This window comes from Perca fluviatilis, chromosome 15, assembly GCF_010015445.1.
Source record: "Perca fluviatilis chromosome 15, GENO_Pfluv_1.0, whole genome shotgun sequence".
Classification (NCBI taxonomy): Eukaryota; Metazoa; Chordata; class Actinopteri; order Perciformes; family Percidae; genus Perca; species Perca fluviatilis.
Genome location: NC_053126.1, coordinates 29,787,261 through 29,810,323, shown reverse-complemented (window position 1 = coordinate 29,810,323; position 23,063 = coordinate 29,787,261). Strand labels below are relative to the sequence as shown.

General features: G+C 38.9%; 1 protein-coding gene across 1 annotated transcript in view; it reads right to left on the bottom strand.

Annotated features, from left to right (window-relative positions):
* The window catches only part of LOC120574202, a 166,747-nt gene extending 146,220 nt beyond the window's left edge, over positions 1–20,527 (bottom strand). The window contains 6 exon segments of the mRNA XM_039824427.1: positions 16,505–16,795; positions 17,087–17,386; positions 18,512–18,814; positions 19,195–19,509; positions 19,617–19,652; positions 20,466–20,527. Coding sequence (XP_039680361.1) covers positions 16,505–16,795; positions 17,087–17,386; positions 18,512–18,814; positions 19,195–19,509; positions 19,617–19,652; positions 20,466–20,505 — 1,285 coding nt within the window. The 5' untranslated portion in view covers positions 20,506–20,527.
* Positions 20,528–23,063: the final 2,536 nt, after the last annotated feature.

Here is a 23,063-nt window from a genome sequence, read left to right as displayed (position 1 = left end):
ATGACACAAATAGCATGTATAGTTATCTTTATTGAAGTGAGTTAGGTTTAAATCGCCATCATGCATGAATGAATGATATTTTTGCAATTTTACACATAATAATCCATGATGATCACGTTACACAAAACTGAAATTGCACGTCAAAGTGACACATTGTCAATATTTTTAGAGACCCCACAAAATTTCCAAAATCACGTTTGGAGCCCATGTCTTATTAAGGGGAGCCGAGCTCCCCCTAGCTCCCCCGTAGTTCGCACCCTGCTCTTCCTTGCATTTTTTTCAGCCAAAACTACAGAGTATGGAACCTCTGTAGCTCTGAACCATAGAGTGCAAAGTACAAAAGCTGCAGCACCAAAGCAACTCGTCAATGGCTAATTCTTAAAATTGTTGTTGATCAAAAAAAGTTCAATGGAGGTTGTACCACAAAGCGAGATTAGTGGGTTGGCGAGGTATGTTGAGTCCGTGTTGCAGGGTTTATTTTCCAATGAATTTGCACAATTTGCTTGTTGGTAATACACATTTAAACTGTTACCCAACAACATCAAATACAATGGATATCACAAAACGTTCAGATGTGAGTTGCGCATGCTCAGATTTAAACAGTTTACTGCATAACGTGTCTTACTGAAATTTGTGAAATATACATACAATAACAGAAGATGGTAATCATTTCAAAAACATTTTAGCTACCTATGATTGTTTGATTGCTAACGTTAGTTCAAAATGCCATTCAAGTGACAGCCTTTGTTGTGTTAGATTTCTAACTTGTAGCTAGCAGTCATTTCAAAAACCAAAAACATTTTAGCTATCTGTGATTGTCAGATTGCTAACGTTAGCTAAAAACGCCATTCAAGTGACAGCCTTTGTTGTGTTTGATTGCTAACTTGTAGCCAGCAGCAGCAGTCATTTCAAAAACGTTTTAGCTATGATTGTTTGATTGCTAACATTAGCTCATAGACTGTGCGTTAGCTCAAAAAGCCGTTAGCATCTTGGAGGCTACTTTTCGCAAAGTGATGCATGCGCACCTCACATCTGCACTCGTCGCAAAGTGATGCATGCGCGATTCAAATCTGCTCATCGACTCACATCGGGCAGTGACAATGGTCTCGGTTCCTGCCACTGCTGTTGCCAAATATGGCTTTTGGGCTCGACCGAGTCCAGGTGTCTATGTTTATAATAATATTGGAGGGAAAGTGAAACACAGCTTGGACGGGGATGCTGTTCGGCTTTTCACAAGTTTAGGCAGCTAGCTAACGCTACGTCAACATTTTGCTAATGTTAGCGCAAAAGCGTTAGCCTACCCTGCTAGCTAGGTAAATATTACGACTGCCTTCGGAGTTTACTAGCTATATCTGCATCCACGTTGTCAACATAAGACATGTGGTGTGTGTGGTATATATATATATATATATATATATATATATATATATATATATATATATATACACAGTGCCTTGCGAAAAGTATTCGGCCCCTTGAACGTTTCGACCTTTTGCCACATTTCAGGCCTCAAACATAAAGATATAAAACTGTAATTTTTGTGAAGAATCAACAACAAGTGGGTCCCAATTATGAAGTGGAACGAAATTCATTGGCTATTTCAAACTTTTTAACAAATAAAATGCTGAAAAGTGGGCGTGCAAAATTATTCAGCCCCTTTACTTTCAGTGCAGCAAACTCTCTCCAGAAGTTCAGTGAGGATCTCTGAATGATCCAATGTTGACCTAAATGACTAATGATGATAAATAGAATCCAGCTGTGTGTAATCAAGTCTCCTATATAATGCACCTGCTCTGTGATAGTCTCAGAGGTCCGTGTAAAGCGCAGAGAGCATCATAAAGAACAAGGAACACACCAGGCAGGTCCGAGATACGTTGTGGAGAGTTTAAAGCCGGATTTGGTTACAAAAAGATTTTGCAAGCTTTAAACATCCCAAGGAGCACTGGCAAGCGATAATATTGAAATGGAAGGAGTATCAGACCACTACAAATCTACGAGACCCGGCCGTCCCTCTAAACTTTCAGCTCATACAATGAGAAGACTGATCAGAGATGCAGCCAAGAGGCCCATGATCACTCTGGATGAACTGCAGAGATCTACAGCTGAGGTGGGAGACTCTGTCCATAGGACAACAATCCGTAACGTGCACAAATCTGGCCTTTATGGAAGAGTGGCAAGAAGAAAGCCATTTCTTAAAGATATCCATAAAAATTTCGTTTAAAGTTTGCCAAAAGCCACCTGGGAGACACACCAAACATGTGGAAGAAGGTGCTGTGGTCAGATGAAACCAAAATCAAACTTTTTGGCAACAATGCAAAACGTTATGTTTGGCGTAAAAGCACCACAGCTCATCACCCTGAACACACCCACCCACTGTCAAACATGGTGGTGGCAGCATCATGGTTTGGGTCTGCTTTTCTTCCGCAGGGACAGGGAAGATGGTTAAAATTGATGGGAAGATGGATGGAGCCAAATACAGGACCATTCTGGAAGAAAACCTGATGGAGTCTGCAAAAGACCTGAGACTGGGACGGAGATTTGTCTTCCAACAAGACAATGATCCAAAACATAAAGCAAAATCTACAATGGAATGGTTCACAAATAAACATATCCAGGTGTTAGAATGGCCAAGTCAAAGTCCAGACCTCAACATCGAGAATCTGTGGAAAGAACTGAAAACTGCTGTTCACAAACGCTCTCCATCCAACCTCACTGAGCTCGAGCTGTTTTGCAAGGAGGAATGGGCAAAAATGTCAGTCTCGATGTGCAAAACTGATAGAGACCCCCAACCACTTTACAGCTGTAATCGCAGCAAAAGGTGGCGCTACAAAGTTTTAACTTAAGGGGGCTGAATAATTTTGCGCCCAATATTTCAGTTTTTATTTGTTTAAAAGGTTTGAAATATCCAATAAATTCCGTTCCACTTCGTAATTGTGTCCCACTTGTTATTGATTCTTCACAAAAAATTACAGTTTTATATCTTTATGTTTGAGGCCTGAAATGTGGCAAAAGGTCGAAAAGTTCAAGGGGGCGAATACTTCTCGCAAGGCACTGTATATATATATATATATATATATATATATATATATATATATATATATATATGTATATATATATATATATATATATATATATATATATATATATATATATATATATAACCATAATTTTATTGAATGAAATGTTAAGCTTCGCTCCTACGAGATGGGTGGGTTTTTGTTTTGTTACACACAAAGCTAACTGGCTATAGTTAGCCTGTACATATGCTAGCGGAATTAGCTAACGTTGAGTGAAGGCATTAACCAACCATAGGGGTACAGTCTATAATACTGGTCACTTCTTTTCTACACTACATCTGGAGTGACGCTATATTGTCATTTAGTTGCTCAAATGCTCAGTACTAGTACCTAACCAACACAGTCTCACTCCCTACTCGTCAAATGTGTGACGCATGGCCAATGAAATAGGGGTACCCGTTGCGTTATTTTTTGACGGGGGGGTCATACATTCAAATTAATCCCTCACCGTCGGATATAGACAAAAGAAAAAACACGCCCCCCCCTCTTAACTCGAAATCTGTGGAAGTTTTATTATTGGTATTTTTATCCCAATAACTGTTTTAATCAACATTATTCACGAGATATTATCATGGTTTATATGTATTTCTTTTAATGTTATTATTTCAGTCTATTTCGGCCAGGGAAGTTGGGTTGCTTTTTTGTTTATATTTTTAAAACTATAACGCTAGATCTATCAACATTTATTTAGATGTTATCATGGTATTAATTGCTTTAATTTAATAATATTATTTTGGTCTTATTACCGGTGAAATATTACACTATGCTGTAATACAGAACCATTACGATATGATCCGAGCTAGACGCATTCAAAGCCGATATCCCCCAATGCAATGCGGGCATTCATTTCAAAGAACCGGGCAGCGATCAGCTGGTCATTAACGCCAGTATCGCTTTAATGTACATATATATAATCTGTGGCTTTGTCACCAGCAACAACACGTTGCTCACCATTGTTCCAGTAAGTTTATGCACCGTAATAACGTTTAAAAACATCCAACCCAGCAGCAAAGTGAATGCTACCACTAGTCTGAACAGTTAGTAGGGGAGAGCCGGGACGATTGAAACATTCCAGTTTTCTCCGAGTGCAATGATGACAGACAGACTTCCTTAGGTCAAAACATAGAGCATGTTAACCTCCTTCTAACAGCCAAATATTTCCTGTTATTTCCTTTTATCATGCAGTTACAGGCGATAAACAAGTTTTGATGGTCGAAAGTAAACTTCATTAGCGGTTACATTTTTTCGATTATTAATGAGTGTTTTTCATTTAAAGGTTCGACTATGTGCTTATTCGGACTATTTAGTGTTCTCCACAATCCCAGACTTTCATATTGCATGCTTGTTTACATGGAAAGCAAAACAGGTTATAATGGCATATGTCTATGTCGGGACGGTTGAAACAGCTGTTTCAACTGTCCCTGACCTGGCTGTTACTCCATGTATTTTAAGTAAATGCACAAATATCTGTGTTTATACAATAATTTATGGAGGTGAGACATGGAAAAGCAGTTTTAGAAAGATGAAAATATATTTGGGCCCCACCAGATAGGGGGTCGAGTTTCCCATATTATCCTATGGAAACTGATGGGCTGTGGGTCGTTAAGGGCACTTATTTGGATGTGCAGTGACCTAACCCACCTAAAAACCTAGTGAAACGACATTTTCCACAATAGAAACATGATATAAATGGGAAAACATACTGTTCTAGCTATAAAAATGGCAGAATCATCCACAGTGCATGATATTTCAAAAACCGCTTCATACACACTTCAAGGTGACGGCAGTGAGTTGTTAACAGATATTCACGAAGACGTATAGCCCAGCAACAATCTAAAATCTAAAATAACACCTTTTGGGAGTACCATTCATGATATGTAGTAAAATATTTAAGTTGTGGGAAGTTTATATGGCTTAAACTGTATGTTTCATTCGTCCCCCCATGCTGTTTCAATCGTCCCGACCAGGAGGGATGAATGAAACATTACGCACGCCCCACTTTTGCTGTAATAATTCCTGAACGGTTTTGTTAAAAGCTGAAAATGCAAGTGTATTTGACAGAGGACAGGTGTAGGTTGCTAGTGACAAAATCTTAGCTTTCAGTGCGATACGATTGCTTTGTAAATTACGTTTAATTATAAAGTGTTTCAACTGTCCCGGCTCTCCCCTGTGGCTGCCAGCAGCAGGTTAGCTTAGCATAGCTCTGGCCAAAGGGAACAAAATTGACTAAACAACTCCTTCAAAACGCACTTGTACAACATGTACATCTTAGCACAATCTTCCAAAATTATTGCAAATGATTCAAATAAGAAATTCCCATGTTCAAAAAGGAGTAGGAAGAAGTTAAAAAATAACTTTTCTGGTCCTACCCCCTTTTTCTATTTTTATACTTTAATTAAATACAAAACAATGTGATGCTTCACTTATTTATACATGTTTACATACACATACACATACACGTACCATATATCTACCTACCTACACGCACCTACATAAATGCATACACACATACATTTACAATTGTTTTTGTTTTCCTTCTATTTACATCAAACAAAATAATAACCCATCTAAAATAGACTTACCAGACTTTTTTTTAGACTTACTAGACTTACTCACTACATGATTTTATCTTTTCACTGCAGCTGTTGGTTTAATAGGTATTTGGTTTTATACAGTATTGCAATTTATTTGGATATTTTGGCCTTAATATGATGTATATGTGGCTTCCAATATCATTTTTCATCGATTATTAATACCAGAAATTTAATTTCTTTTACTTTTTCATTTCAATGTCATTTATCATAAGTTTTTTGGGTAAATTTGTTGCACGATTCCCAAAAAATATAAATTTTGTTTAACTTAAGTTCAGTGTTTATTTGCATCAAACAATCTCTTCTTCTTTTTTTACTTCATTTTCCACCGTATTCAAGAGTTGTTCAAGATTTTCCCCAGAACAGATTAAATTAGTGTCATCAGCAAATAAAATGGTTTTCAGTGTTTTTGACACCTCACTTACATTATTTATTTTAAGTTAAACAATAACACTGACCCTGGGGGACCCCTCAGGTGATTTTGTTTAACTTTGATTTAAGGTTTTGCAATTCAGCATATTGATGTGGATTATATAAGTTGCTATTTAACCAAGAAAGTGCAGTCCCCCTAATTCCATATTTGTGTAATTTCATTATCAATAAATTGCCATCTACTGTATTGAATGCCTTCTTAAGATCCAAGAATATCCTCACTGCATATTATTTATGTTCTATTGCTGTTATTTCTTCTACAAATTGAATAAGTGCATGTGAAGTTGTCTTATTAGCCATATTGCTGATCACACGGTATATTGTGTTTAGTAATGAAGTTGTCGAGCCTTGTAGAGAATATATTTTCTATTATTTTTGAGAACTGGGAGAGCAGTGAAACAGGTCTGTAGTTTGAAAGTGTATATTTATCACCAGCCTTGTACATTGGTATCACCTTTGCCATTTCATTTTATCTGGAGATTGATTAAATACATGCATTAGAGGTTTAACAACACAACTAATACACGCCAATACCATTCCAGTCTGTGGACTTTTTACTCTTAAATGTTTTAATGCAATGATTTCTTTATCATCAGATCCCTTAACAAACATAGATTAATTAATATTTACATTCTTGCTTAGCACATCATTTATACTGCCAACCTTTGCAAGCTCCTCAGCTAAACCTGGACCAACCAAAAAATTCATGAAATTAATTTGCAGCTAAGGTCATATCCTTAACCGCTGAATTGTTTTTAGTCAGAAAATAGTTAGTCTCCTGTTTTGCCTTTTTTATTCAACCCCTTCCAGGTGTTTCTTATGTTGCTTCTGTTTTTTCCTCCAGTAGTTTACTGTAATAATTCTTGTTATTGGTTCTCATGATTCTTGTCAGTTTGTTTTTATATATCTTAATTTGTTTTCTGCTTCTTTTGTTCTCTTCTTTAAAAATTCTTTAGAAAATAATTTTTTTTCTTACATGCATTTTATATACTGTTAGTTATCCACAGTTTTTCATCGGATTTCTGTTTTACTTCTTTCTTTACCAGAGGACAGTTTTTTTCATAAAGTGATGTTACAACAGTGAAAAATGAATCATAGGCTTCATTGACATTTTCTACGTACACTTTGCCCCAGTCTTGTTTCATTAAATCCTCTTTGAACGTTTTGATGTTTTCTTGGGTTCTGTGTCTGGTCATTGTGTATATTTTGTTTTCTTTCCAGAGGCCTGTACTTAATAAGCAGGATTTGGCGTTAACGAGCTAACTTAAGGCTCAACCCAGGATTTTCTGTACTACGAAGGTGGATCAGTTGTTATCGGGTTCAATCGCCGTGGTAACTCATGCTGAACACCTAACCTGCTCGGGAGCAGGTTAAGTTGGAGATCAGAGATCAACCGGTGTTAAAGCACCGCCTACTGACCAATCAATACTCGATTGATAACGGCTTCACCGTTCTTATAGAAGATCAGGCAGAGCTCGGTGCAGAGAGAGAGAGAGAGAGAGAAAGAGAGAGAGAGAGAGAGAGAGAGAGAAAGAGAGAGAGAGAGAGAGAGAGATGCGCTCATAAAAGTTAAAACATTTAGAGATCGACAACCCCGTTAACATTCCCTGATTGGTATTTGTATGAAATATATATATATATATATTTTAATGGGAGGGAATTAAATATCGGCTTCTTGAGCCGTGTGTCGCCAATGCGCACATCGGTTTGAATTATGTTTTTATATTTTTTATTTGTTCTCACGATCGCTTCCCACTGCCAGGGTTGCAACTGAAATTATAGGCTAAAGCAATGACAGTTTATGGAAAGCCCAAGTGTACTTATGGTCAGATCTTGGTCCTGACTGATGAGGAAATGATATTAATAAGAGTTGTGATTTAAACATCTACAGCGTCGGCTATTTTTTATTTTTTTTGCCAGCTTTCCTTCCTGTTTTAGGAAGCAGCGACTGTATTGCATTATGCCTGTAAAACCGTGTCTGTGTTCTTCATATTTATGTAGAATTATAGTTTGCTCTTCTTGTTTAAAATATGCTGCTCTGGTAGATGTTTGCGATTGGTCGTGGTGCGCACACCTCGCCTCTTTTTTGTGAACGCGCGCGCCGCTGGATTGGGAAACCCTGAGTTGACTGAACTAGTTGATAACCAGCGTCGTAGTACAGATTATGATGGACCGCGGTTGTTAGGTTTGGTGAAGCCGGATTACTGAAAGAAATCCAGGACATGTTGATCTTGCTTCGTAGTACAGGCCTCTGGTCTTAGTGTAGCTATGCATGTTTGCAAAAACTGGCAGATGATCACTGACGTCAATTATGATTAGTCCACTTTCAACTTTATAGTCAACAACGTTGGTAAATATATTATCAATTAGTGTTGCACTATTGGTTGTAATTCTGGTTGGTCGAGTGATTGAGGGATATAAACCGGTAATGTACATAAAATTATTGAACTCTGTAGTTTTGTTGTGTTCTTGTGGGTTGAGCAAGTGAACTAACTAACTTAACTAAAATTTCTGATATGTTTTCCTTAAACATGTCAATATTTGATCCTGGTTTCCTATAAATGCAACTAATGAGAATGTTTTTAGATGTTTCCCTTTCAATTTATACTGTGATGTGATGATTCCATGATTGTATCTAGAACAAAATATATTTTATTTACTATTTTACATTGATATCTTTTGTAAATATATAATGCAACTCCCCCAATCTTTGATTGTTGTTTGCTGCTGATAAAAAACAGTTTGTATCCCTCAGTCTCAACCAAATCATGATGTTCTGTCGTGAGCCAAGTCTCTGTTATTATAGTTTCAATTTTCAACTCTCAGCAAGAAAGTGAAAATTTTATTTACAATAATACAAGACAGTTAATATAGGTGTAAATAAAGAGGTCTTAATTGAAAATTACTGAAATGAGTTTTAAAGACTCATGCTGGACTTGAATGGTTCAATAAAAACAATTAATAAAGGTAGCATAAACATCAAAAATACATATTTGAATATTTAAGAAGTTAATATATTATGGGTAGGATAAAACAATTATTATTTTTGGATACTCTGTACATGGGGGCCATGTAAGATACACTGTATCAGGTTTTAGCTCAATTGTTATTTCCCACCCATGGTTACTGGTAGATAGAACAATAAATCATTTATATAATCCAATGCAAATCAAATACAAAACACCAGATTATAGAATTCTACAAACATTAACAATTCATGACCTAATCACGATAATTCACAAATATGTGCAAAGGAGCAGCAATAAAATTACCATGGGCTACTGTCCATAGGACTATAATTTGCTGTTTACACCTAGTGACTACATATAATAAAATGTTCATATATGTCCAGAGACCAACCAGTTCTCCTTTTGCTTCAGTTATACTAACTGGCTTCAAGTCCCCTGAAAAATATAAATTATGATACAGAGCCACAAAACTAGCTCATAATTATTAATATATTAATTCTAATAATATGATAATATTGTTTCATCGGTATAAATTACCGTACAAGCGGCTGATATGGGTTTTCTCAGAAGGGTGGCTGGCGTCTCCCTTAGAGATAGGGTGAGAAGCTCAGTCATCCGTGAGGAGCTCGGAGTAGAGCCACTGCTTCTTTGCGTCGAAAGGAGCCAGTTGAGGTGGTTTGGGCATCTGGTAAGGATGCCCCCTGGGAGCCTCCCTAGGGAGGTGTTCCAGGCACACCCAGCTGGGAGGAGGCCTCGGGGAAGACCCAGGACTAGGTGGAGGGATTGTATCTCCAACCTGAACTGGAAATGCCTCAGGATCCCCCAGTCGGAGCTGGTTAACATAACTCGGGATAGGGAAGTTTGAGGTCCCCTGCTGGAGCTGCTGCGCCCGCGACCCGATACCGGATAAGTGGACAAAGATGGATGGATGGATGGATGGATAAATTACAATATTCAAATATGCAAATAGGCCAGCCTACAAGAATTTGGAACTATAGAAATACAGTTAGGCATATCAAAAACCAAATAGTTTTTTTTCTGGCTTTGCTGGTTTTTAAAATATTAAAACCTAAATCTACAACAGTGCATTCAAGAGTTTTAGTAATTTATCTAGGTATATGCAATTAAAAATAATAAATAATTGAATGACTAGCCGATTCCCCTGAGGCCGGAAGACACCATGCTGCAGTTTCTTCAGCATCATTTTAACATGTATCTACTCCATCTATTTGAAAGTCACTTTAAAGGGACTTTCACACCTGCCTAATTTAGTTCGGTTGAATCTTTGAATTTGTTTGTGGTGAGAATGTGATCCGACCTGGAACAGACCCAACTACTGGAAGAACTGTGCATGTTTGGACTAAACCAGCTGCCGTAGTCAGCTGTGCTATGCTATGATGAGCAGGGCTACAATCAACCCTTGCAGTTGTCTCTCCATAGAACGTAGAAGGCAAAAACATATGTTGTCTGCTGGCTTTTCCTCCTCTCTTTGTTTACGACCGGGAGTTCCGTTGGAATTTTCCTGCATGTTAATTCTGACCAATTGAAGAGCAGTTTAGGAAATGTCAGTCCCTCCAGGATTTCTTGGCCTTTTTTGAGATTGTTGCGGCCCAAAATGACTGTGACTTGTGTTGCTGCATTTAACTTCATTTCACCAACTCATCAGCTGATTCGGACCAGAGCAAACTGTGTGGTGTGAAAAGGAACTGAAACAGCTGAAAAATGCTACAATGTATGATTTTTTGCCCTTGGTCTTGACCAAATTAGCCGAACTACAGAAGTGAAAGCACCCTAAAATTTAAATTCTTTGCAGTGGGTCAAAAAAACAGTGCTCCATCCACGGTAACCACTGTGACATTGTTGACCATTGGACACCTTAAACGTTTTGATAAATATCCTGATCTCCATAAATGTCCAAAGTTTCTTCCCCAAGTGGCTTGGTTACATTTTCATAGTCATCTTCATTATCTTCTTCTTCTTCTTCTTCTTCTTCTTCTTCTTCTTCTTCTTCTTCTTCTTCTTCTTCTTCGTTTTCCTCTACGCTGAAATAGACCTCGTTGGTCTTTATAATACTTGTACTTGGGCCCGCTTCCTCATAATCATGATCTTCATCGCTCTCTGGCTCCAAAGTTTCTTCACCAAATGGCTTGGTTACATTTTCATAGTCATTTTCATTATCTTCTTCTTCTTCTTCTTCTCTGTTTTCCTCTACGCTGAAATAGACCTCGTTGGTCTTTATAATACTTGCACTTGGGTCCGCTTCCTCATAATCATGATCTTCGTCGCTCTCTCCCTCCACATAATCATTGGTCTCCTCTTCCTCCCCTTTCCCTGCTTCCTCTTTCAGTTTCTTCATGGTGTCCACTGGATCAACATTTTCATAGTCAGACTCGTCGTCCTCATACTCGTTATCTTCATAATCATTCCTGACTCTGACAGCCACTGAAACACAAGCATCATGAACATCAGAAGAAATTATTTACAAACATTTGAACTCATTGGATGAATGTGTACTGTGTGAGCACCGACATTGAGTATGGACGAGGGCTCCAGTGTGCTTGGCTCGTCGTCTCCTCTTGCAGACCAGACAGACCACCACCAAGACTAGCAGGAGCAGCAGCAGACCCCCAGCAGCTACTGAAGAGACCAGCGGCAACAAATGCACTAGGAGAGACAAACATTCAACAGTTAATCCTACATTTTGTCAATTTTTTTTTACATTGTGATTAACAATCTGATATATCTACACAATAACTGCTAGCTTGCCCGAGAAGACGCTCTTTTCTTTGTTTGTGTTATGCCGACCCTACGACAAACAATTTTTTAAAGTGTTTCCACCGTTGAGACTAATTTCCAATATCGGAATGAAATCCTGAGAGTCTTGCTAGAGTTGGGGCGCTCCTGTCATCTCAATCGTTTGGTCTAAGGTGGACAAAAAACTCAGTCCTTGTCACTATTTTTCCCGTTTTGACGTTCTGACAAAATCAATGTAAGTTTTAATTCTTGGTAGTGAAGTTAAATTACATGAACATTGTCAACAACCAATGGGTGCGCACTGTGTGCTCCCCCCAGCACCAAACAGGAAGCAGCAAACAGCTAGAGCCAGTGTTGTTTATAATTGCTATGGCGCTAAGCTAAACGCTATTCATCTGCATGTGCGGCAGAACCGAAAATCTGCAAACTTTCCCTAAAGCAGGGGTCTCAAACTCAATTTACCTGGGGGCCGCTGGAGGCAGAGTCTGGGTGAGGCTGGGCCGCATCAGGTTTTCCAAAAGAAAAGCTTTCTTAAAAAAATTCCAATCTTCTCAAATCTCTTTATTTTTATTATTTATATTCTTTTATCCCGCCGCGTACGCATCACTTTGATTTACTTTGTCAGAGAGAGAGACCTCATATTAACTCTCTAAGTGCCATTGACGTGTATGTATATATATATATATTGAAAAATAAACCGTTAAATGGCACTTTCTGGAGAGTTTTGGAGAAATTGAGTCTTACATGATATGTGCAAAACTGCAAGGTTAAGAGCCTATACTCTGCATTGTTGTAGTATCATCAGGTATTAGGGCATTTAGCATTTGCATTACTGTTAATCAGTCATCACTTGATTACACATTGTATTACCTTGTTATGATATAAGAAGTGACCCATACAATGTGCCAATAAACATAATGTGCCACATGAAGAGACAGTGCAGCATGACAGTAGGCTAGCAACAGCTGAGAAGATTTGGGTCTGTGGTGACTAGGTCCACCTCACACAAACTTCTTATCCCATTCTCTCTCTTTACTCACACACACACACACACACACGCGCGGCACCGAGTGGGGCTCGGAGGCGAGCCGTGGCCTGCTCGGAGCCCTACCGCTGGCGGAGATGCGACAGTGAGGACTGGTTCAACGGCTTGGTCAGCGACATGAACTCGTAGCGGCCGTTGGGGGTTGCGAACGGGGTTTTTAGCTTTATGAGAAAGCATTTTATCTGTTAATCCTACCGACGGAGACACTTTGGCATTATGTAGTTGACCCGCGGTGGTGAAATGTCTGCAGTTCTGGGCGGGTTGTTGCCGTGTTCTGATTGTTCTCATCTCAGCTCCGCCGAGACAAAATAGACATGCCATTTCAAAAAAATGTCATTTATTCATGTATCATCATCATTCAAATATCATGTTTTCAAAAGCATCACTTTCATCAAATTTTTTGTGACATATTTAGACTGCAAGCAGGCACATCTGGACAAACTAGCAGGCTTATGTGCCGGAGCTGAGCCCCGGAGAGCCCCGGCCCAATTTAACCCCTCGATATAACGAGAGCTATATAAATGTATATAGCCTACATTTATATAAATAGGCTACATATAATGTCCTGGGCAGCAACTTAAAATAAGTGAAGTGTTGTGAACGCAGCGCGCTGGGACGAATGTCCGCATGTGCCCAATAGAAACGAGGCAGCCAGCCAGGCACGGAAGAAGACACTCCATGGCAACGCGGCTGTAACTTTCACTCATTGAGGAATGTTTCTCTGCTTGCATCAAGCCCGGCCGATGTCCCGCCCCCGAGAGCCATATACCCCACCGTGAATGGTGGGTTCGTTCACCTCCGCACACAACACTGTAAAGTACCATACATATCAAACTCGCGGGCCACACTAACATTAAACTTTCATATTAAGGCAGGGGCCACAAACTATCGTCCCGCGGGCCGCAATTGGCCCGCGGACCGCGAGTTTGAGACCCCTGCCCTAAAGTCACCAGGTAACGCTAACAGTAGCTAGCTAGCTTGGTTAAATTTTTCAAAACTAATCTAGTTTTAGTTTTGCAATTTGTGACCCTGCAAGATCCCCAGTCTTTAACATTTGATGTGAGATGATTGTCTTTAGATGTGAGGTGGTGTCAGACTTTAGTCTTTTCAAAGTCTGTTCAAAGTCTTCTAGTGTATGGTAGACATTACTTTTAAAACACAGGACTTTAAACCAGGAGACCAGGTTCAAGTCCCGTTTGAAAATAAAAGTAAATGTTGAATTTTTTTGTTGTTTTTTTAACTTTAAAGAACAAACTGAGCTACGTCACGTGCAGCGTCACATGCATAACCGGAAGTGAAGTTACTTGTTACCCAAACCACAATGATTTTCCGAAACCTAAATAAATAGTTTTGGTGCCTAAACATAACCAAACCGTGACGATCCTTAAAACTGTGACCATTACGTTCTCTGTTTTAGATATGAAGATGGAAAATGCTCTTGTGGGTCGTATTTGAGGTTAGAAATAAACTACCTATTTCATCATATGGTTTGAAGGACTTGTTGCAAATTTGGTTTTGTCCATGAATGCATCTTAATGCATTGGCCTAGTCTCGCATTGCTAGGCCTATCTCCACAGCGCTGTGGAGTAAGGTCTGGCTACACACCACACATACATTCTGGTATAGATGTTTCCCGAAATGAAGGGAGTTTGAGAATGGCAACACACAAAGAGTGTAAAGCGAGGGATATTTGGCGCAATGTCAGGCAGTTATCCTGGAAATGTACTTCCGTTGATCCAGACTACTATAACAGTAATATGGCTGGTACATGTACAGTCATGCAGCTCATTATTTCTCTATCCGCTCTGGCTTTACTAGAAATCAGCCATATATAGGAAGTAGTCTATGTATCATTCAAATATTGTTGATATTGCAAAATGTTGTTCAATTATTTTGTGTTCATTCTACTTACTTTTAATGACGACTCTAATCGGTGCTGTCTGTGTAGAAGAGAATCTCCTCGAGGACAGTGTGACTTCATACACACAGCTGTAGTTGCCCTGTTGTTCATACTCAGCCACCAGGAAGGAAAAGGAGGCTGACTGGTTGACTGCTGGCTCTGTGTTGATGAGGTTTGAACCAGAGAAGATGAGATGGAAAACACCTCCAGGATAATGGGAGGAAGTGGAGCAGGTGAAGACAAAGCTGAAACCCCCGGGTGATCTGTGCGCGCTCAGGGCCCCAGACCAGCCCTCTGTTAGGAGATGTTAGGGAGATGCTGGGCTGCTGCAGCGGCACTAAAGTAAGAGGAAAAGTACAAAAGGGACAAGAGTATTAGGAGAATATCAAATGAATGAATCAACATAGATCAAGATGGCAAAGGTGGGCAAAAGTTTTGGCATGTTGACCCCTTATTACACAAAAATGTTTTTTATGAGAACGGACTGCACACTGCACGCTGTTTTTGGCTGGGGGTTACACACCCACACGTGTGTGTGTGTGTGTGTGTGTGTGTGTGTGTGTGTGTGTGTGTGTGTGTGTGTGTGTGTGTGTGTGTGTGTGTGTGTGTGTGTGTGTGTGTGCGTGCGTGCATGCATTGTATATATATGTGTGTGTATATATATATATATATATAGGAGGAGATATATGGAGGAGAGTTGTAAACATAATACAACTTTTTTTCTGCCACATGGCATCGTTTTGTCATTGATTACATAGTAATACACAGTAATACAACAATGACCTTATTTATTGATATTGATTGACTTCAATATTGGTCGATCCAACACCAAAGATTCTTTTGTACCTTCAAATAATGTTTCCAAAATCGTTTCAGTGGTTCATTAACTCGTTCGAATGAGAATAATAATGGTAATGGTAACAGTAATGGAAAATACCGCTTCCAACCTGTAGGGGGACCGAAGAGGAAAAGTGTATTAGTGCCTACTGTAAAGGTGCTGTTGACAATAGCTAATGCTAATGCATGGTCTATAACGTTAGCTAATTCTTGGTGGGTAACATAAGATTACAACATGGTTCAACACGCTCAGTTATTTTTAGCATGATTGTTTTGACCACGGTTAACTCTGGGCTAACCCACGAATTCATCAGTAACGTTAACTGTATAGATAGTCAACTAATCTAATGGTAATTGTGATGTGATGAAAAGATGTGGTAGCATTGGATCTGCACGGGAAGGTTAACTCTGGGAGTTAGAAGGGGTCTGTCGCGATTCTGCCTTCTCGCTCCGCGACAGAGAGTATGTATTTGTTGTTTTGTTACTAATCACCACGGTTTTGCACTTATCAAGTTTTCTGTCCAGCTTCCTCAAAACATTGTTTCATCAGCCTTTGCATGAGGTGGTGGTGTGACACCCACCCAGTGACTTGTTTGAATTTGGTCAGACTGATCTCAGACAGAGCTTGTTTCAGACTAAGGCGCTGCAGAAATGGGCAGTTTGAGAAACATAATGTGTGGTATGGCAACCATTTTGCATGTTTTGCTATAAAACGAGAAGTTGTTGCAACTCAAATGTACATTGTCCATTCTGCCTGAAATTACTCATGCTTGATAAGAGTCCTAACAAACTCCTTGCTATATTCCTGTACTGTTTCTTTATGTTCAGTTATTCTTGGTAAGGCTATTCTGTGTTACTTGTTGTGTTGTTTTATTAGATTATTTATCCATTAATCTTACCAGAAACAGAGAGTCTGACAACGTTACTTTGGGGTGAGATGAATTCTTGACTTGAACTCCTTGTCTGATACTGACACTGGTACAATCCTTCATTGTGAAAGTCCACTTGGACAATGTTGAAGGTAGCAGAGTTGGTACGCGTTTCTGTCTTTCTGGATGAGCCTGAGGAGTGCTGCAGGATGAACGTCCCTCCTAAAACCTGAGTTGAGATCACACAAGTGATGCCAACGTCTTGACCCCAGGTAACCTCACCAACAGGATTCATGGATATGCGAGGTTTCGGGAATCTCACTGAAAAAAATAAAATCTTAGAGTGAAAAATGTATTAACTTGAGCTGAGATATATTTTTCAGTTTTAAGATGTGATAGACTTTATTAATCCCACACTGGGGAAATTCCCTTGTTGTTTTATAAGTTGGCTAAATTGCTTAATTAATATATATTTTATATTTGTTTAGAAGTTAGATGAGAAAATTGATACCACTCACATGTGTCTCCTCATATAACTCAACAAGAAAGCCAATAACTTTGCAAACAAAATGTTTAAACATCAATTTTCAGGGAATTGACTGATTTCCTTACCAGTAACAGAAAGGCTGACAGAGTCACTTGAGGAGGTGAAGTCTTGACCTGCAACTGTTATCTTATACTGACACTGGTATGATCCTTCGTTGTCAAAGTTGACTTCAGGCATGTTGAAGGTAGCAGAGTTGGTACTTGATGTTTGGGTCTTTCCAACTGAACTTGAAGCCTTTTTCAAAATAAATGTTGGACTTAAAATCTGTTGAGTTTGAGTTAAGACAGAACAAGTGATGCCGACGTTCTGACCCCAGGTAACCTTAGCAGCAGGATTCATGGAGATGCTGGGCTTAGGGAGGAGTGCTGAAACATAACAACAATATAATGAGGAGGTATAATGGGAGCTCTGACTGATGGAACATCCAATAAATAGTACATATTTAAAAGCCTTCATGGTGTAAAATAAAAAGTTTAAAGATTTGAGAATTGACTGGTCTTTTTTTTACTGTAAAGAGGCAGTGTTTATGTTCTATGGGCCTTCCCTGAATTGCACAACTTTTTCAGGTTCACATGCTTGTTTTTCAAATCTAATTTTTCTTCCACTGATATTTGAAAAAGACAACCATAGTTTATGCTGTGAAAGCAGTCTCATATGAAAGGTTCAACACAAGCTGAACACTTTCATTACAACCTGATTCTATGCTTGTCTCCCTACATATGGTGTGCAGTTCTATCCCATTCAAGTCAAGAGTGGGACCTCAAATGGTAAATTACTTGTATGATGTACATAAAATGTTTCAAAATGAAAAGAATATACAACAGGATTTGGGTGGAAGGGCCATATACAGTATGTATGTTTTGTATTTAAGCATTTGCGTCTCTTTCTTATTTTGAGAACATTTCTCTTGATGTTTTAATTTACTCATGTATAGACTTTGATATTTTAAGCATTTTGAATTTGGAGTGCTTTTCTCGTAATGTTTCTGTTTTCGCTTTTGTATGTGATGTATTTTTATCCACAGCATTGCTCTATGGATGGTAATAGGCCCTTAGCTCACAGCAACAATTTTGACATTTTCATTGAAGGTGTAATTAATAACAATAAATATGGCCCTACCACTTTAGTGGGCCATGGCCAGGGAATGAGCTAGCATGCAGCAGGTCCTGCTCACTGGAATGGCATGGACACAGTAAACCCCCCGATTTGCTCTCTAAACCCTTTCTCTTGTAAAGTAGGTAAGTAAAGTTTATTTCTAGAACACATTTAAACACAGCTTAAGCTGACCAAAATGCTGTACAAAAAAGCACTAAGGTGCTGTATTAACCCTTGTTTTGTCCTTTGCTAGCACGACCATGAGGTTGGCATTTTTGGTCTTAAATAAAACATCTTGACATCTTTTGGATGAGATTGTATGGACATTCAGGGTACTTTGAGCTGGCAGAACCATCTAGCTGACTTTGAGAAAACAATTAAAAAATCTTTCTCACCTGAACAGACCACACCAGCATCGTCTCTATGTCCACAGTTGTGTGTCCCAAATCCACTGTGCTGACACTGAGTTACAGACCTCTCACTTCTTGAACAGGCCACATCATCAAGCCAGATTTTTCCGGTTCCTTGACCAAAGCGGGCTGAATGAGGGGCACTCAGTGCCGTACCACAGCCCAACTCTCTACACACTACCTCAGCATCGTTTACGTCCCAACCATCATCACAGACTGTTCCCCAGATGTTGTTGTAATAGATTTCAACTCTTCCAGAGCACAGAGTAGACCCAGCCAATCTGACACCTAGGCAGAGAACACAGAAGACAAAACATTGCTGGGGGGGTGGGGGTGATGGTCTTCATTTAGTCATGACAGAAACCGTCTTTGTTAAACACATTTGGCAAAAGTTATGACTAATTTACATGCTTTACATTTCTTACAAGACTGTGAGTATGATATAACACTTTTCCCAGTTTATCAAGCACTTGATACACTGCTTCACTTCCATTACAGTTTAAGTAACAGTTTCTGGTGTGTTAGCAACATTTCACACTTTTTCTGCTTTCTAATTCTAAAAGTATGCTGTGGTTACCAGCTCTTTTCCATCACTGCATCTGAGTGACAGAGCTGTCTATAGAAAAGGACACATTTATTCAAAACATTTTATCCAAAATCTTTCTCACCTGAACAGACAACACCTGCATCCTCACTATGTCCACAGTTGTGTGTCCCAAATCCTCTGTGCTGACACTGAGTTAGAGACCTCTCATTTCCTGAACAGGCCACATCATCAAGCCAGATTTGTCCGGTTCCTTCACCAAAGCGGGCTGATTGAGGGGCACTCAGTGCCGCACCACAGCCCAACTGTCTGCAAATCACCTCAGCATCGTTTAAGTCCCAATAATCATCACAGACTGTTCCCCAGATGTTGTTGTAATAGATTTCAACTCTTCCAGAGCACCGAGTAGACCCAGACCCAGTTAATCTGATCTGACCATCTGTCAGACACAAGATAAGAAATTACATACAATATCTAAGTATGTTCCAAAGACTGTAAACTGAAAACTAAAAGGATTGTATGCATTACACCATAGACATGACTGACCTGCAGCAGGTGAAGTTGAACTCAAGAGAAAATAGACTATAGAGAGAAAGAGAAAAAAATTATGAAGTCCATAAATTCAACAAGCTTTAAGACATAAATAAAGTTTGTGGAAGGTTGGGTTTCTGCCACTTTGGATTTAATCCAATAAACAAAGTATCCAAACATACACGGACCGAAGTTGTGTGAAAGTGCACTTCATTTCCCTTCATCAACGACCGGATGTGTGTCCCAGTAAACGTGAAAGTGAAAGTATAGAGAGTAACATTTTCTATTATTCAATTCTATTGTATTCAATATCATAATATTACATTCTTAAACTTCAAGTTTATTGGTCTATACTTCCAAACAAATCCAATTTGAAATTGTGCTACTGAGGTTCAGATTATCAAAGCAAACCTTGTATGCTAAGTCATTCAAATTCAAACATAAATGATTTAAATTCAGTTTCTAGCAACACATTTTTCTGCCCATTGAACTGTTTCAAAGGGAGGGACTCCCATGCATTAACATGCACGCACGACCGAACAAGCTATCAAATCATGATTATGATATGAAAGGATATATTTATCAAAAAGCAAAGATGCTCGGATAACAACACACACAGAAGGAATGTGAATTAATTCTCTGTTCAGGACGCCTTTATAGCTTCACATAGCAAATAACCGTTTACTGCTATATTAATGTTCTGAATGTCATTTACAGCACCTTTAAGTAAAGAGAAGGATCTTTATACTGAAAAACTGAAGCTGAAAATTAGTCTCAAGAGACTTCATGTCTATACTATACCATACAGCTGCTAAACTTTACAAAATCTGCTTTCCAAATACAATTTTGTAATACTGGTCTTACCCATGGCCAAATGGCAAATGTTTCTCTGTTTGCTCCCCATGGCTGACACTAAGGCTGCTCTGTATCATTCATCAGTGACAGAAAACTGAACTTAATACTGCGGTGCAAAGAAGACTGCACACTGCTAGTCCTTCCTGGAACACTTCCTCTTTCTTGCATTTTTTTTTCAACCAAAACTACAGAGTACAGAACCTCTGTAGTTCTGAGTGCAAAGTACAAAAGCTGCAGCACCAAAGCAACTCCTCAATTGTTAATTCTTAAAATTGTTGTTGATCAAACAAACATGTAAAACACACCTGGCTGGGGCAGACAGTCACAAATGTGAGAAAACACACAAGGCAGGAAGACAAACAAGACATGACACATGGGAAGTACAACCGCATCCAAGCCAAGTGGTTTCATCAAAGTGTAATCATTTATTTTCTTAAATTCAGCAAACCAAGAGGCTTATAATGATAAACTATATCTACAGACATAAGACTGCCTTGATGCTTTGTTATGTGACTTCATCCTTCATAATGTGATGTTTTCCATGGTTTGATGTTCACAGTATTTGTTTTTATGCTAAATAATGTTAGCAATGTTTGTATTAAATCAAGCTAATCCAAAGGGCAGATCATCTCATTCTAGACACATTACAATAAAAGAAGTGCTGATTGAAAAGTTGTCATTTAATATGTATTTACCCTGGGGAACTTCCTCAAAGACAATGTTGATTGTGCATGCGTTATCAGTGTTAGGTCACAGTTCCTACACTGAATGACTTCAATAAGCCTACTTGTCCACAAGAAACCACAAGTTCCTTATTTGTGGTTCATACAGTGACAGACGGGCAGGTTAGGGTTGATATTCTCACGAAGGAGTGTGGCGGCTCGTCTGTATTGGCTAATCATAGCAGCGGCCACATCAGTTGCAAAGCCAACAAGCTGGGAGCGCAACATGTTTTCAGAGATGCCCCGCATATGAAGGCTTTGGAGCAGGCAGTGGTGGCTTGTTAATAAAGGGCGCTAGGGCGACATTCTAGAAAAATAAATGTATAATTAAACACAAAAATTATATAAAAATGAAATAAAAATAGTTTACTCATATGATGTACCAGCAGGTAGTAAGAGCCTCAGCATTTAGTAAAAATTGGCTTTAATCGGTTAACTATTTTCCGATTATATTGTCATGTTTCATGCGGTTTCATAGGCAGGGACTCTGGACAAATGAATGTCTATGTAAGTCCTTAAACTTTCGGCAAGCATGTGACCTGAAGCTGGTCTCTAATTGGTTTCTTAAAGATTCTCCTCCGGGCGCAGCTCGCTATACTGGGTAAACCCAGCCCGATCTGCCGGCGATTTGATTTCTCCCTGCATCTCAGGCTGGAAACCTGTACGTTTATCTATCCTGCTTCCGTTACAAATTTGCGGGAACCAATCACAAACTGGCTTATCCACGTGGCGCGCTATTGGCGGGTTTAACACAATGACGATAGAGAAGCGTCCAAGCAGCTTTTTGTTTACGTTCAACAAGCCAGCCACCAAAGCAGCTCGCTTCATCACTGGCGAATCAGAATTGTATACATGTTATTTTATCCAATCTGATTGATTCTCGACTCATTCAACTTTATGATCTTGGCCGCTACTCGTGCAGGTGATACCGTCACTCAGCCAAAACCTTGCAAGCTGACGATCACACAAATCACTTTCGTAGAGATAATGGCAGCAGTTAAACCAAATTATGTCCCTGATTTACAAAAAAAACCTTTCACAAGACATTCGCTGGAAGAAAAAAAGAGGATTAAGGATCTCAGGCCGGACCAACCCGATTTACAAATCTAGCAGCAGGCCAGTGACAGAGGAGGAAGCTACATCCATAACTTGAATCTTAAAATATAAGATAAGATAAGCCTTTATTGTATACTATAGTAGAAATTCATCTTGGGCATTCAAGAGAACGAAATGGCGACACATCGCCCATAAATGCACAATAAACATACATTTAACCTACATAGAAACATAATCATACATTATCTCATCCATATATATATATATATATATATATATATATATATATATATATATATATATATATATATATATATATATATATATAAAATTTTGCACCAGCACCCTATCAGGCATTGCACATCCTATAACCATAATGGTAAGTACCACAAATATTATTTAGTAGTATTAGTCACACATCCATCACCGCAGCCAATACACAGACACACACACAAACATCTTATGTCTTGTTATTCATTAATTTTATTGATAGAATGAACAATGAGAATGTATACCTGTTAAGCTTGCAGTTTGGTAACCTGTACCTTCTGCCTGAAGGCATCAGCTCAGGGGCGGTTCTACATTGAATTACACCCAGGGCAGGACCCCCTTCGAGTACCCCCCGCATATACTATATATAGTGTATATTTATTTAAGTTCAGATAACTTATACTGTCATATTTTGATATTTTGTGCAAAATTGTGTTTATTGTCTTTTGGCAATGTTGGAGGTAGAGATTGTTCACCTTAAAAAGTGTGTTTCCTGTTGTAATTGCAATAGTTAAATAACTAGATTCTCTTAAGTGTGTTTTTCAAATGTTCTAATGAT